The following is a 17,144-nucleotide window of genomic DNA, read 5'->3' on the forward strand; positions in this document are numbered from 1 at the left end:
GGGGGGGAAGTGGTTTGGTATGGTAATTACTTTGGAAGAATGATCCTACCTATACCTCATAAACTGAGGGATGAAGGTTTATGCAAACCTGACTTCCTGGAACCAGCGACATACGCTCAGCGCATTGTCACGTCCGGTCTGAGGGTGCTCTAATGAGTTCAGGTCCGTGCCTCACAGCACCGTGCCTGGAGCGGGCAGACTTGCCCCTCGCCCCCAGCTGCAAATTACTGAGTGGTTGTGCTCAAACGTAACAGTCACCTTTTCTGACAAAATGGAAGAGTGGAGGGGTGGGGAAAAGCTCAAGTTCATCCTGAGGCAGGACAGTTATTAATATGGCCTTTCTTAAGTGGATACCTAAAGAGATAGCCTCTAAAAGCTTTCAGATGTGTCTTTCAAACCACTGGTGAATTTATGATGTCACAAGCAACCTATATTGCTTTGGCATTAGAATGGACAACTGACTGAAACCCTACCTATCACATACTGCTCTACACATTCCTTCACAGAGCTGTGTTGGAACTTCAGTTTACTTACAGAGTAGAAAGTGGATTTTACCACATGTGATGGGTAAGCCTTCTGGCACTCCTCACGTACTTTGCTTTTCCATGGAAAAAATGGTCTGCATACTCTGAACGTCTCAGTACTAATGTTCAGTACTGCATCAGGCCCAGTCTAATCTTGTGTGCTGTCTCTGACATCTGTTTACATATGCTCACAGAACACCTCAAAGTGGATTTCTCTGTTAAAGGATTTTACTTTTTTTAATTGTGTGTGGTACGGAACACACCATCAGAAAGACAGCACAGCATCATTTTAACTGGCCTTAGGGAGGAGATGACACGCAGTGGGCAGGAGCCCTCATCTGTGAGATGAGAAGCTGAAGCTCCTCTTTCCAGCTGCTGAGGAAGAAAAGCTGTGAGGTACCTAGGGGAAAATCATACGTGCTTAAAGAATGATTGCTTTTTGCTCTGCAAAAACTTCCATATTCCTGGAAGACAGTCTTTATTTTTAATCTCCTTAGGAGATCTCACATCGTCTGTTCCATCCCAGGTATGACCAATCAAGTCTGTTCATTTTTATCTTAGATGAGCAATTAGGTCATGTGCATGAGTGTTATAAAGTATTTCAAGGCTAGTGCGTGTGTATTGGATGAATGATGAAGATACCTTATGCCCTGATAACCTCTCTTCTGTGCTCGTACTCACGGTCTCTGAGCTTTGAGTTCATTCAAGCATTTTTTTTCCCAAATACATAACACTCTGTTATCTGGGGGTTTTTTGTTTTGGTGGTGTTTTTGGTGTTGTTTTTTTTTTTCTTTTTTTTACTTTGGAAGGATTAAAATGTTATTTTCTTTCTTTGTAGCCGTTTCCATTGGTTTCTTCTTCACGATGGTTGGTGAAAAGGGGTGAATTAACAGCGTATGTAGAAGACACTGGACTTTTTTCTAAAAGAACTTCTAAACAGCAGGTGTACTTCTTCCTCTTTAATGATGTCCTCATTATCACCAAGAAGAAGAGGTAAGAGCTTCACCAGTACAAAATTGCTTTTGTGTTCAACTCCTTGAATCACAGAGAGAACAGCTGAGTTACCGTTGGCTTAAACTTACCGTGACCGCTGTGTGTGCCTCACCCTAGGGGAAGTGAAAACTGAAGCCTTCTGGCTTTGGAACAGAAAACTTGGTGGATCCACAGCATTTTTACATATTTTCTAGCCACTTGCTTGTTTGAAAGAATGAAGGAGATTCAGAGAGAAGTGGACCTGGTAGTTGCAGCGTAAACCAGGAGGAATTAGGAACTAAACATGTTTTAAGTCCAGTCAACGTTTGTGAAGCCTTTTACGTGTTTTAATATGCCACATCTGAGAGAGTAAATGAATTATGTAGATATTTGAGTTTCTAATATTGCTTGACCAGACCACGTTTCAAATAACAAGTAACCGCTTGTTAAACAGGATATATTTTTGGAAAATGCAATTGAAATTCTGAATTGTCAGACAAGTTAAAAAGTTCATTCTTGATGCCTTAGCAAAGGGAGAGGTTTTGGAAGCATAAAGAAATGTTAATTTTTATTCTCCTCCATGCTTTCCACAGTTGGACTGTTTCTGAGAATGATGTTTGGGAGAGCACTTCCAGCAGTCTCCATTTAAATTTTTATCATTAGATTTGAGGGAGGTCTAGAATAATTGAATTGAATGGAATGAACTTTACATCCTCTGATGTTGTGATTAGATAATATTTGATAAACCTTATTCCTGAGACTAAAAACTGTTTTGAAGAACAATTATTTAGCATCTGAGTTGCTAATTAAGCCAAATACCAGCTATTTTTAAAGGAAATGCTTTTGTGAAACTTCAAATACAGAATTTAAATAAATTTTGAGGAATGAAGTGTGATACAAAATCTGGGAAGAAAATGCTAATAGAAAAGCAAAGAGCTAAATGAAAATGGAGGGGGGAAATATTTAAGTGAAAGGGTTTTTTTTTAATAAAGATGGGAAGAAAAGTGAAGACTCCTCCCCAGCTATCTTACTGATGTGAACTTGTTTCTGAGAGTCAGTGTTTATCACAGCTTATGCTGAAATGTTTCTGTGAAAGTCCCTTGTTAAATCACTGGGCCACTGGCAGCAGCACATCAGAGCTCTATTGCACTTCTCTAAGCAGCATCTTTCTTTTCTCATGGGACTGCGGTTAACATATTACTGTGTTGGTAGCCAAGTAAATGTTTGAGTTGGGAGAACAGTGAAAAATCTATTATCTGTGTTGTTACATTGTTTATTGGTTTCCCATGTGATGGCTTGTCCAGATTATAAAACAAGATTTTTGTAGCAACATATCTTATCCAAACTTTGGGGCTTTTGATTTATAACAGTTTCCAGCTGTTGGAATTGAAATGTCCTAAATGGACCCAGAAGCCAAAATTAAAGAACACTTCATGTTAATGATCAGACTCACATAGTTGCTCTCCCAAGAACCCCTGAACAAATGGATGGAATTGAAAAGGACAGGTTTCTGCGAGCCTCCCAGATACTCTGAGCACGAAGCACCCACTTTGCCCAAGTGAATAAGCTTATTAATAATATCTGAGCTGTTGGTGATCTGTTCTCCCACCCACAGCAGAGTTACCATGGACACCACAGCGATGGACAGAAATACTTGTTGCTAGCTGAGTTTAAATGTTTGTATTTTTACTTGAGCAGTTGCATTTCAGAAGATTCTTAACATTGCACAAAATCACTCCTTGCTACTGTGCTAAAAATACTAATTATTTAAGTGCTCCAGTCACGCTGTTTAATCTTTACCCAAAAGTTAATCTTCAGCTGTCCCGCCTGAGCAGTTTGCCATGTGTGTAGAACCTTGCGCACACAGCCGGGGGTGGCTGGGTCCTGGCTTCTAGAGGCCAGGTTTGATGGTACCTGTCGGAGGAGTCACGCTGACGACTGCTGGGTAATTCTGGCCCAACCAGATAGGGCGTGCGTCTCTGCTCGCGTCCTCGTTTTGGGGGCACTTTCCAAATGCCAGAGTCATCATTGTTAGAACTGCATTTTACACAGCGAGTGAGCGCTCCAGAAACTTTTTATAATGAGAACGGTTACATTTTAGCTATAAAAAAAATAAAGGGATGTCTTGTGTTGGTGTATGCTCAGGCATGCTCCAGAGTTCTTAATGTTTTAATTTTAATGATACTTTATTCATCATAATCCTCCTCAGCTACAATTTCACCTCCTGATTGAAATTGCAAGGTTTAACTGTTTTCTCTCTTCCATTAAGTAGGTTAAGAGGGATTTAGCTACCAAAATGTCTTCCTTTTTAATGGACGCCTTGTGGCTGTATCTCATACCACTATGAAATATTTCAGAGGGCTATGCTTTCCATGTCAGCGACTGGACGGTCCATTTTTGTGCATGTTACATGTACCTTGGTAATCAGGCTCCAATTTGTGCGCTGTAAAGCAGCAGGGTAGTCAGTTGCTTCATCACACTTGCCCTTCGAAGCAGTAAGGCAAACAGCTACTGAATAATACTCAAGACCGGCCATTGGGATTAGGCCAAAAAGGGACATGTGAACTTGTGATGTACATCATTGTGCACAAGATTTCGGAGAAGAATAAAAATCTGCATTTCTACACTGCTCAGATTTTAGTTTATTGGGAACTTTTCTCCTGTGCAGTAGTCCTCGAGCCGTCCTTGTAGCCCCTTCTGCTGTGTAGACACAATCTGATTTTTTTTTTTTTACATGCCATTTAAAAAAGCCATAGACTCTCTTAATACTTGTAAAGTTCTAATGCCTTACCTTGAAAGGAACAGTCAGCGCTGCGTGCGCCAGGGTGTCCCAAGTTGTGGTGGAAAGGCCAACTTCTATATGGTTGGTGCACGGGAAGATACCAGTTGATTCTTGTTCACGTGAACACAGATGTCGGTTGGGTTATGGTGTGAAGAGCTGGGTGATGTTTGGCCTGCTCAACTTCAGGAGCCTTCAGTGCTCCTCCAGGGCTACCTGTGCAGTCAGTGGAGAAGGCAGGTCCCTCTGGAGAGTAGTTCTACGTAGAAGCTTAATTCAGCTTGTCCAGGCTGCCCTCCAGAAGAGCAGCTTGCTTTCTGACTGTTTAGGTAGCTCTGGGAAGTTAGAAATTTGTAACGTTAACCATTGCAAATACTCTGCAAAGAGGTAAGTGTAGACTGATTTTCAAGTAACCAGAGTATTTCATGTATTGTTCATTCAGCTTTGCGGTAGTGTTTTACCCTTTTATTTCATTCATTGTAACATGCAATATAATTAATCTCCAAGTTGTTCTTTCAAGCTGCCTTGCGATTCACATGCACTACAGTACAATTGTTGCTTGGGTCCTTCTTGGGAGATTTGCTTTCTCTTGGGCTAGTGAAGACAGGTTCCACAACGTATGATGAAATGAGTGTTTTGTTAATATACAGAATACTTAAATACACGAACTATGTGTACGTCTTATGTTTGTATGTATTTCCTTCATAATGAGTTTTCAGCTTTCTCCCTCTTCCAAACAACAAGTATGGGTACAGGGATCATCCATGCCTCTCCCACGCAGCTGGTGAGCATAGCTGTTGGGTTTAGATGGGTATTTGTCTGTGGCCAGGCAGGTGGAGCTTCTGTAGTGGACACTTTACAACTGCCCGAGGAAAGGAGAGGACCAGGTTACAGAGGCAGCTATTTCTCTGATACCTTTTGCAGGCTTGGAGGCGTACATGGTAACAATGTTCTGCTAAAATCGGGATACAGCTAGCTTTGAACTCTACCAAAAGTCAAATGCCTCCTTTTGTTCCACGTGTCCTCCTGGGACCATGAAGATCTGGTTACATATTTTAGTTATTAACGCTCAAAGCTGCCTGCGAGCTGGCTCTGTGTTCTGCAGAGTTCAGGAGAACTCCAGAGTTAATAAAGTTGTGTTATATACAACTAAAGAGCTGCCTTACCCAGCTATCCCAAAAAATCCACCAGTTACATCCTGAGTGCTTTTTAGAAGCACTCTTTTTGGGGGGACTCCAGAGAGGCTTGCATTTTTGAATGAGTGCACATTTATTGAGTATTTTGTTTTCCATAACCCCCTAAGGATACAACTAGAATCCTGTCTGTCTGAATGGCTCTATGGCTTGTCAGCTCCTGAGATACCTTGGCAGTGGAATGCAGCTGGACTTCACACACTGGAAATCACCCAGAGGTTCGCTGCTGCTTGGGAATGCTGCCTGTTCCCAGCTGCTTGCAAAACTGCGATTTTTCTCAAGATGCCAAGGGTGATTTTGTAACTAAAGGCAACTTGTATGGAAAAAGAAGGATGTCAGAGGAGACTGACCGTGTGCTTCCTGTTGAAGTGTAAGTGGCCTAGAACAGATGCTGTTACATCAGTAGATATTTGGTCTTCATAAAAGCACCTCTGAAATTCGCATGCGTTCCCTGTGAAGGGATATAAAAGAGTCCTTTTGTGTCATGTTCTGAATCTAAATATAAGTTTAGCAAAAAAGTTCAGTTTTAAACTGAAAATGAATGTTGGCATATTTGTATTACCTGATTACAATGATTTGAAAGAACGTGTTAAATGTCCTTCCTGTTACTCCGTTGTCTGGCTGAGTGGATTAAAGTTTCCCTTTATGTACATCTGCTCGCTCCATCGCTGTCACCTTTATCAGCAAATGTCGTTATCCCTGGGGAAGGAGGAGAGTTTGTGGGCCTCACAGAGGGCACAGGAGGCAAAAAGATGAGGACTGCCTAGTATTCCAGATCAGACTATTCTGTTGAATGGAGATGAAGAACTAGGAAGGACTTGTAGAGGTTTATCTCTGATGAATTAGCAAGGAATGCATTTATTATTTGTTAGGCAAATGTAAAGACTACGTTTCTTTCTCAGATACAAGATGCCCAAGTAACTACAGCAGCATCCGTAGCTGGTTTTGCTAGTTCTGCCCTTGGCTAAGCAGGGATTGCCTAGACTAAAATACTGAACTGTCGTCTTGAAAAAAAAAAAAACAAAACCAAAACCCCCAAACAAACAAAGAACCCACAAAACCCCAAAAACCCAACCTCCCCCCCCCCCAAACCCCACACCAACCAAGCAAACAATCCTTTTCCTGTTTGAGAGTATGTATTTTAAGAAAAGGGGGAGAGAGAGACTGATAAAATACTAGCTATAAAGTGGGTTTTCTCTTGTTCAGTAGGAACCCTTAGCTACTACGGATGGCATTTGAAACAATTGTCCTCAAGTGATAAGTAGCATCTTTGTGTAGATAATGGAATTAATTTGAATCTAGAGCTGGATTTAGGGGAATGTGAAACTGAAATCCACAGTCTCTACTCCCTCCCCTCTGTAGCCTCTCTTAAAACACGTTTGCTTTTCTACAGTAGGACAATCACAGTAAATTTAAATTTGTTATGTTTCAGGGAGTAGCTGTGTGCACACCTTTCCCAAAAGATAAGGACGTACAGAATCCATTTGAATTAAGATCTTCCTTTAGCATCCCTGGGCTGTATGTGAGGAAATTAAAACTTAGCTTTCCATATGCTGAAATACTGAAGATTGTCCCAGCTTCTCAGTGTGCTTATGTTAAATTCCTTTAATTAGACCAAAACCTATCTGTAATCTGTATTCTTTCTACTTTGGGACCCAAGAAGTTGTGTAATGGCATAATTAACCTGGCTTCATTTTTAGAGAGCTCTAAACCAGTTTGCTGTGTCCGTCTTACTTTCTATGTAATGTATTTTAAGTTCTTGCAACAGCGCTCTTGCAAGTTTTGTTGTGTTTTGTGCCTTTGTCAATGGTATCTGAATGGGGAGTTGTGATTCCAGCCCTCGCAGTGGAAAACGCCAGCGGATTGTAGGGAATTGTTGGTACCATTTGGAGACTTGGAGAAAAAGAAACAGGGAAGGAAGGTGTTAATCTTATAAGCTACAGTGATTTCAGCCCTATACGATAAATCTAACTGAGCTCGTCTGTCGCTGGTCTGCTTCCTTTGTAAAGCCCCCAAGCTCCTCAACAGAAGATGAGAAGAAAAAATACTTGTGAGAAGCATTAGAACATGACACTAATAGAACTATGTAAGTCGTTTGAGAATGTACAAGGCTGTACTAAAAAAACCCAAAACATTTCAAGTATTTAATTCACAGAACAAAAGTAAAAACGTATCCCACGCAGTTGAAGTAAGAACTTTGGTTTTACACTAGATGCGCTGGCAGGAACTATTCATCCACAAAAATCCACAAATAGAATGTGATCTGTAAACCTGTCATCCCTTGAAGAATAGAGGAATTCTAATGCTGCATAAGTCACAGAAATCAGCAGTAACTCATGTTTTGAGTCATAACGTTGCTAAGTTGTCTTTAAGCATTTCTTTTTCTGAAGGATTAATAATAAGAATTATAAAGACCATTATATTAACTACTAAGGTATTTGCAGGCATTTTTCTGACAGTTGACAAAATGGGTAGAATGTATCCCAGCAGACATTAAGTCATCATCTGTCCATTTTCTTACAATAGTTGAGCAACCATAAAGGAAGAACACGCTTCATTTGCACCTGCCAGAAAGGGGTATGTCACCATCGGCATGCCAGACTGCTTCAGTTCCAGGTGTTTGGGATTTGATTTGCATCAGTTCAGTGCTTAGGTTTCTGTCTATCTCTAGCAGCAAAATTAATCTTCTCTAGTATTCTTTCAGTTTAAATTATTTAATGAACCATAGTAGTATGAGGCTCTAGTGTAGCTTTTCACTACTTGGGACTGAAATCTAAATAGATTTTACTTTAGGATGGAGTATGTACAGTTGCACCTTAAAATTCGGTGTATTTGATTTACTGCAAAATTTGACAAACACAGCAATGTATGGGCTAGCAGGGAGGACTGGCTTTATGCCTATGTAAGCAGTTTTCTTCCGTCTTTTGTTGCACCACTGTAGGACAATAAATCTGAAAGAAGTTTACAAGCTTACATGAAATTATGAGGTAATTAGTTTATCAATATCCTGGGTTTATAATACAGAGCAAATGCAAGTAAGACAATTCTGGGAAATACACTCACGGGCTTCAGTGGAAACAAAAAGGCCTTTTCAGCTGGCTTCTCTTCTCTTGTGATAATTGCTATTTCTTGAGTAAGGGATGTACGTTCATTTTAACTGCTTCTTCAACTATGTTTCATGACTTTAAAAATTTGGAAATGCGGAGTTACTTTCCACTTGCAAAAAATATGTTTACAGTATTGCCTTGATATGAGTAAGGGGCAAACCCAATAGATAAGGGCAACTGGTTGAACTCACGTAAGAGTGCTGAAGAATGCTGCTTAAGATGTGTGGATATTCTGGCGTTGAAGCACACGTTGTAAATACATCGTGAGGGGCTGAAGTAACTGTTCGCTGCTCCCGTCCAGCACTGCTGTATGTAACTGTGCCTTGGCCAGACGTGCTGCTTCCTGTCTTTGCCCTGTCTGCACCTCTCAAGATCATCTTGATTAGCTGAAGTGATTCTCACATTTAGAAATGAAAGTCTGCTGTTCAGGGAAGAGTGCGTATTTTCATTTAAGTCCTTCTGTTAAAATCAGTTAACACGCTTCTGTTCTGATTTGTGATGTCTGATGTTTGCATGTTTTTGTCATTTTGGTATAATTCAACATTCAAGGACTTTGACGTAAGAGGTCGGGACGTTACTAAGCACATGTAACAATCTGTATTCGTATGGCTTAGAGTCAGTATGTTTATCTACAAAGTACTTTCTAAAACGTGAATTTCACAGTGCGTTTTGCAAGACCAATAGTGTGTGACAAGCCTTTGCCCATTTTTAAAATTCATAATTGACTAAGGTTATATTTCAGAATAGTCTAAGTTTTTGGACTAGACCTTCTACGTGCAGGTGGACAAGGAGTACAGATGATTATCCTGTATTTAAAATGAAGATCAAGTGTTTATCTGGCAGCAGTGTACTTGCCCACAGTTTTACAGGCAGAGGAAAAGGGAAATTTTACTTTTTTTCCTATACCATTCTAAAATTAAGGTCTGTTCATTTGAAGCTACAGAAGAAAAACGTGCAGTTGCATATAATTGCTCTGCCTGTTTTCAAATTAGTGGAGTTAAGTTGAGCTTACAGCACCTCAAGAATGCCAAAATCATTCAACTGTGCCACTAAATTAAATTCCACAGGGTTTAAAAACTGATTTACTTTATATCTTGGAAAATGGGTAGTTTCAAAAACAAACAGAAAAGATGAAGATCTGAGGTGTCAGAAGAATTGAGGCACACGATGTAGTTAAAGGTGGATTCTATGACCGAGTTTGCTTCCAGACATAGCTAATGGGAAATTGAACATTAAACTTGTGGCTTTTTTTCTTCCCTTCTTTGTTCTGCAGTGAAGAGAGTTACAACGTCACAGGTTATTCTTTAAGGGACCAGCTGGTGGTACAACAGTGTGACAGTGAGGACCTGACTGCTTCTCCTGTAAAGAACGCTTCAGCTATGCTGTACTCACGGCAGAGTTCTGCAGCTCACCTCTTCCGACTGTCAGTCCTCAGTAACCACGCAGGAGAGAAGGTGGAGATGCTCCTGGGAACAGAGACTCAGTAAGTACATAGTTACCGTTTCTGTAATTTTTCACCTGGTCATCTCGAAAGGCTGCCCCCACCACCCTGGTCAAGGTAGTATGAAATGCCCAGCGTCTGTCTGGCAAGTTCAAACTGAAATGAAGTTCCCAGCCAGGCAGGCTCTGCGGTGTCTGGTCAGCAGCGACCAAAGGAGCGCTACTGCAGAAATGATCCTCTGCTCGTCGTGGACGGCGTCGGTGCCCTGCTCAGTAACGCTGAAGCACTCGTGGTGACACCTGTGAGCTGCTGTGATTTGAACTGTTTGTAATTTAAGTGGAGGCTTTCAAAGCGAGGCAAGGCAACCTTGACAAACCTTTCTCATTTTATTGAGTGGCAGAGGAGAGAACGTGCAGCTCAGCTGATACCCCCTAGGTACTGGAATAAAGCCTCTGCAAACCTCGATCAGTTTCTCTAATGTCATCCTGTCATGAGAGGACTCTGGTTGTAAGGCCATGTCATGTTAGTGTCATTCTCTTTCCTTGAGGTTATGAGGTAGGAATAATGGAAAACTGAATGCGTACGTTGAAATTCTGTAAACCAAGTACTTGTTACTACATGCTACTGTTTTGGGTCTTCAGGCCAAGAATTAACTATGCCTCTGCCTTGGATGTTGCCAGCTCCCCAGCCAGTGAGTAACGGTGTGGCTGTGCTTTGCAGAGTGTTACTTTAATACCATTGCTGAGAGAACTAACTTGAGAATCCATTAGAGGGTAGAACAGAAGGGAGAAATGACAAGCAAAGCTTCACGTGTACGTGAAACTGGTATGGGCTGAAATGGAGTTCTCCCCAAAGGCACCACGGACCCTGTGAACAGCCGAGTGCCTCTTCTAGACCTACAGCCGAGTGGAGAAGTACAAAATGGTTGGTGGCGTGTTTTCCCCAGGTGGTTCAGTAAGGAGCAAAGGAACAAAAAGTATGTGGAGGTAATGTAAAGGGAGTGCATGTTGATGGAAGGTACAGTAAATTCTAGTCACATATTGCTCCAAGTTGTTATAGCTTTGCGTAAAAATGTTTATAAAATAAGCAGTATTGCTCCAAGTTGTTAAAGGATTATCTGTGATAGCTTTGCGTAAAAATGTTTATAAAATAAGCAGGAAGCTAAGGTCTTATGTTGAACACATTTTTGCAAAAAAGAGTTGAGAATTGACATGAGACCATTCATAAACAGCGCAGAGTTTGGTCACTTTCTGCAAGGACGGAATTTTTGGTCAGAGGGAAGGTACAGAATGCACAGAAAGTCAGTGTAAAGTCAGCGGCAGAGAACCGAAGTGTAAGCAGGTTGAAGGTCTGGCCTACAAGAGGCCTGCAGAGAGGAAGATGTACGTTTGTGGCGTCCAGTGAATTACTGGGTGGATGTGGTTCTTGATTTGATTTTTGCACTCTCTAAGCTGAAGAGCACTTCAGACTTACCAGTGCAGATTTATATATATGTAAATGGAAAACTTCTGTATAAAGTTACACTGTGAAGTTCAGACAAGACTCGGTCTGTATCTTTTCCACAGTCCGTGGAATAATAATGCTGGATTACTGAATCCCTTCTAGTTGTTACTGGTGAGGCAAACAAGCAAGGGCTGCAGGGACAGAGATTTAAGCAGTTTGGATTTCTTGGGGTTTGTGAGGTTTGTGGAAGGAATTTCCATTAAATTTAAGTTATTTTCAACTTAAGTGATATCATGGTAAAAAAAAAAAAAAGTGTTGTCACTGTTACGTAAACTGCACAATCTAATGATTGCATATTGCAATATGGAAGTTTCTTATTTAATTTGAATTACAAATCTCATTTAAGTATCTGAGTCCTCACTGGGTTTTGTTGTAGCATGAGTACGATGTGTTTAAATACTTCTCTAACACACCTTCTGAGAACTGGAAGTCAAACCACAGGTTTTCTGCCTAGCTTGCCTGTCAACATAACGCTTTTATCTAACAATCATTATGTCCAGAGGGTGACTGCCTGAAGTAAACCAGAACAGCAAACAGTATACAGTAGTTGAAAGCACTGTGTGTGTATGCATTCTACAGCTTGCTTAACTATATATATAGCTGTCCTACAAATAGTTCAGACCTTTACAGACTTCAAAGAACAGAAATCGGTGCCCAAGAACTGCAGGTTCTTACATTTCTAACGAAGGGTCCCATTACAAGCAGTCGAGGTGGTGAGAGTTGGAGCTTCAGGCTCTCTGTAATGACATTCCCATCTCATCCCGTGGCACACCGTGCTGCTGTGCACGCTGAGTAATTGAGCGTGTGAATCTAAGCGTGACGCAGGTTACTTACGAGGACAATGTTGCTTTTACTGTTGTAGTTAAGGGAGGCTTTCTTGATACTTGAGCTTGAATGATCTGACTGCAGAGATTCGTTTAAGCTTGCTATGTGTCTGATACTTTTCTACGCTGGTTTGTTCCTCATTGGTTTAAAGTATCTTATCCTAATTACCAGTTCTTTGAGCAATTTGGCATTTATACCACACTGTCTATGTGTAGAGCGCAGTATTAGCCAGAGGAAGTAGGCACAGGTGCATTCCCAAGGCAGAACGGTGGTAACAGGCAAATGTTGTTAGGGCACAAATGCAGAATGCTCTTGTCCTGGAGCAGTGATTTGTGAGGCATTTATTATAACGGTTGGATGGTGCAGAAGTGGAAACAGTACTGGATTAAATGGGAGGAGGAGTTTGGCCTTGGGGAAGCCGTGGAGCTGCGCTGGGATAGAGGTGGTCCTTGTTCTCCTGACCAGTTTTGAAGAGTGTTCTGCTTTAGAAACGAGCAACAAGAAGTGTCTTGTTCTTTCGGGTGCAAATATCCGAGAGGCCATCATTTCTCTGTGGTGCCATTAACTTCCACACAACCCTTCACAAAAGTGAAAGATTTTATCTGTTTTGTTGGAAGCTGGAGGCGGGATAGAAGACATGAAACAGAGTGCTCCAGACGTATCCCAGCCTGGAAAAATTTACAGTTTTAGGTTTGCTTTCAAAGTTTAGAATAACCCTGAAAGGAACTATAGATCATTAATGATTCCTATTAAAGATCTCTTTATAAAGTAAGCAGATGATTCAGACTTGTTTGGAAATGCGTTTTTATTGGGGAAAAAAATGGCAGTACGTTTTTAGTTGTCTGGGCTCTTTATGAAAAGACATTTTGTTCTGCAGATTTATTATTGATTTACTATATACAGTCTGTAATATAAATAGCAGGCGAGCAGATTGTCATTCAGAGGAAAAGATTCTGAAAAGAATGACTTGATTTGAAAATTACCTATTTTTACAGAGTATTACCATGTATGTATACAACAGGTACAAAAAAATTTCAACTTTCTCTTAGCTGTGAGAAGGATGGGAAGGGAATCTACAATAGGAAGGCCGAGCTGGATGGTTTAGAGCACTTACTGAACAGAGTTTTGCACATGTAAAAATATTTTTGCCGACGCAAAGATTTCTAGCAGTTTTGATCGTGTTTGACAGTTCATGTGGTGCGTGGTTCCCAAGTACAAAAGCACCTGCATTAGGTCAGGAACTGTATATTGCCCTGTGAATAAGGCACAAAATACACGGTACACACAGATTAACAAGAAATGCATACTTAAACTGGAGACAGACTGGCATTATCCCATTGTTCTCAGAGTTGTCTGAAAGGAAATGTAGTTTTCCTGTAAAGAATGGTTACAGGGAAAGAAAAATTTGAGTCTAAACCCCACCTGTTTCAAAAAAAAAAAAAAAAAGCCACAAAGTTAAGCTTGTGCAAAATTGTACACAGATGTTCTTCTTTTGGTTGAAACACAAGAAGTTTCTTATCACCTACTTTTAATGACTGAAACATCAAGGTAGCATGCGTTGTAGTTTTGGCCATCTATATGAGATCAAGAGGTATCACGTGTTAGTAGGACATGCGCAGTTAGTTTCATCTTTGAGGAAGAATGTATGTTGGGATTTAAAAAAAAAAAAAGACAGTTTCTTATTAAATGACAAAACCCCAACACAAATATTTATATTCAAAATAATCAGGGGGATATTGTTTTCATTATGAAAGAAGCGTCCTCAGAAAGACTTCCATTCTGAATCCCTCCATCCAAAGAAGTGTTGATGGTCTGTGAACAGAAAAGAGATTTCTAGAGCTAGCTGGAAGACAGGCCATGAGATGGTGTCTGTGTTCTCGGAAAAGACCGATGAACTTTATCGTGGAATGATGTGTAGTGGGATGTTTGAGTAAGGCCTGCCCGCCCTCTGCTCTCAGGCTGGGCTTCACAGACTAACTGCAGCTCCTTACTGAATCATCATCTCCTCAGCTGCTGAGCAATGGGGCACCTTGGAAGACGTACTCTAGAGAAGGCTCTCATAGCTTGTGTAAATGTCCCATTCTCCGACACTTCCAAAGACACCATGGTGCTGTTTCCAAACAGAATTTTACTCTTCTCAGATGTTTCAGATTTTTGACAAAATCAGGTCTCAGCAGAAGGCAGATGTTTTTCATTTAAATTTTTAGTTAAATACTGAAGTTACCCAACAAAATTTTTTTTAGGGGAGGGGGAATAGGAAAATTCAACCCTGCAACTCCCTTGTGTTATTCTAATCTGTACTGACAGCAAAGCCCTTCAACAAACATGAGATAAAATCTAATTTCACCGAAATGTTTGTTTTGGGAATCAAGTTCAAATTTTAATTTGTCCAAATTCAAAGTTAAAATGATTACATTGTTATAGCTCAGATACTAACAGGGTGATTTTAGGATTAGCTCTCCTTTTTTCCCTTACTGTCCGACATCACTTTAGCTTGTTCCACTCCCTTCCAAAATCAGTTGTCAGTTATCTGCACTTCTGTTGATTTATTTTATAACACTTAGAATACAGATCGTTCTTTCTGCTCTCCTCAGAAATACTGACACATGTAATCTGAGATTGATTATGGTTTTCCTAGGTTACACAAGGTGAGATTCAAATCAGTGGAGTTTAGGCCTCCACTGGGTCCTTGCTTATTTGCGCCAGCTCTCGGATTCCCTAAACCGACACATCTGGAAACACAAATGTGTCCTTCTGAGAGCACAGAGAAACTTTGGGGTTGGGTTTTCAGGGGTTTTTTTGTTTGTTTGTTTTGGTTTTTTTTAAATTATTCTTGCCTTTCATTCTAAGTGCACATTGCTGGTAGTTCTTAACTCAGGAAAGCTGTTGGTATTGTATATTAAAATTGCTCTATTGCATTTATCAGATGCTTTGTACATTAGATGAGAGGTTTTTTTTTAATAGGATAACTAATAAGCATTAGTCACAGACACTAGTGGAGAAGTTTTTATCTGCATTATTTGAAAATAATTAAAATAACGGTGTATAAGACATCATGCCAGTAGGTCCCATGTATATAAGCCTTTTTTTCTACTCCAACATGCTTAAGTAGTTAAATATTTTTGAATAATATGTTACTAGAAGTAGTATCACACCTTCTGGCTCTATTCTGAGGAGAAAGGAGGTTTGTGTTTGTTTTCTTTACCCAAAAGAGGAAAAAATGAAATGGAGAATCCTGAAAAGGGGAGCAGCCTTGACCATTATAATTAGGAAAACTGAGTTTTGTCATTGCCATTTGCAGGAGCGACAGAGCTCGCTGGATTACAGCGCTTGGACAGGACAGAGACGGGCAGAAAACGGACAGGACAAGTAAGTTACCACTAACAAGATTTCTGAGCGCTTTTGATAGGAGAATGGAAACGCACTGCCCCTTAGTGGGGACGCGAGCAGCGGGAGACTATAAATACCCTTAGAAATGTTGTCCCTTTTCTTGGGCTCTGTTGCTTTAGTATACGTGAAGTTGCCATTTCTTCCTGCGCCCAGGGGCTGCTCTGAGGAGTTCTGTTTTGCATAGTAATTTCTGTTTGCCTTCATTAACACTGCCTTTGTCAGTTGTTTCAGTCTGTCAGCAAAAGTGCAAAGCCCCTTCCCTTGTGTGTTTATCCCAAGTTTGTTTGTGTGTAATTGCTCGGGTAGGAAGTAATTTGCATAATTTGCTGCCTCCTTTGGGTTTTTTTTTTTTTTGGAGGGGGTATACTCTTAAGATGGAAATGTTTAAAATTGTACATATATTTTAACAAAAGGTACTCTGTTACGTATATTGTTTAATTCAACCAACCTGGCTTATTTCTTCCACAGCTTTGACTCAGGTAGAGATCATCAGAACTTACACAGCAAAGCAGTCAGATGAACTGTCTCTTCAAGTGGCTGACGTTGTTTTGGTTTATCAAAAAGTAAATGATGGTGAGTGAAAATTTTGCTGTTAGTCACCATCTGTCACCACTGCAGGTGAATCCAGCTAGAAAAACTTGTTTCCTAATAGCACTGGCTGTACAATGAATAAAGGTTTAGCTTCCAAGAAAAACTTGAGCATTTTGGTTCAGGTTTCTAACAGACTGCCTCTGTTTAGGCACAGATGTTCAAAGTAACTCATTGCCTATCACAATTTATGTAGGTACCTGCAGATAGCATGTGCTGGTTGGTTTTGACATGTGAAATTTCCACAAGTAAGAAATTTAATTCTACCTAAAAACATGGAGCTCAGACATTATTTAGTGAGTGAGCACCAGGTTTGTCTGAGTAACAGAAACAGACACATTATTAGTAGTGTCACGTACTGTGCTTTATTGCCTGTTAAATGCAGGGGTCTAGCACAGTGGTTTTGCCTAAGTTCTCCATAGCATCAAGTACCCCAACATCAAAATTGATTCGTCCCTGGACATGCAAGTGGTTCTACCAGTATCTCCTCATGTGCTGACTCAGTGATGCTTGAAACTGTCAGCACTTGAAGTACTAAGTCCTAACTTAATGATGTTACTCATTATTACATACAAAATCAAAGATCCTTTCAACTGTGCTGCATTGCTTTCTTTAGATTGCAATTATTCTTTGTATTACTTCAAACAATATATTTGAATTGTAATACAAAAAAATGTATTTATTACACTCATTTCATATCATATTTATTTTTACATACTCTTTTGTCCCGAGTCTGTCCATACAAAAAAAACCACCCTGCTGCACTAATCTGGTACTTTATTCACTACAAAGAAAGATAAATGTATCATGTATGTGATGATG

General features: G+C 40.3%; 1 protein-coding gene across 1 annotated transcript in view; it reads left to right on the plus strand.

The window, feature by feature from the left end:
- The window catches only part of ARHGEF26 (Rho guanine nucleotide exchange factor 26), a 59,376-nt gene extending 43,545 nt beyond the window's left edge, over positions 1-15,831 (plus strand). Inside the window, exons 10-12 of the mRNA XM_035889986.1 lie at positions 1,363-1,517; positions 9,849-10,058; positions 15,646-15,831. Coding sequence (XP_035745879.1) covers positions 1,363-1,517; positions 9,849-10,058; positions 15,646-15,817 — 537 coding nt within the window. The 3' untranslated portion in view covers positions 15,818-15,831. The remainder of the gene's footprint in view (positions 1-1,362; positions 1,518-9,848; positions 10,059-15,645) is intronic.
- Positions 15,832-17,144: the final 1,313 nt, after the last annotated feature.

The sequence above is a fragment of the Egretta garzetta genome, unplaced genomic scaffold, assembly GCF_000687185.1.
Source record: "Egretta garzetta isolate BGI_Z169 unplaced genomic scaffold, ASM68718v1 scaffold172, whole genome shotgun sequence".
In the NCBI taxonomy this organism is placed as follows: domain Eukaryota; kingdom Metazoa; phylum Chordata; class Aves; order Pelecaniformes; family Ardeidae; genus Egretta; species Egretta garzetta.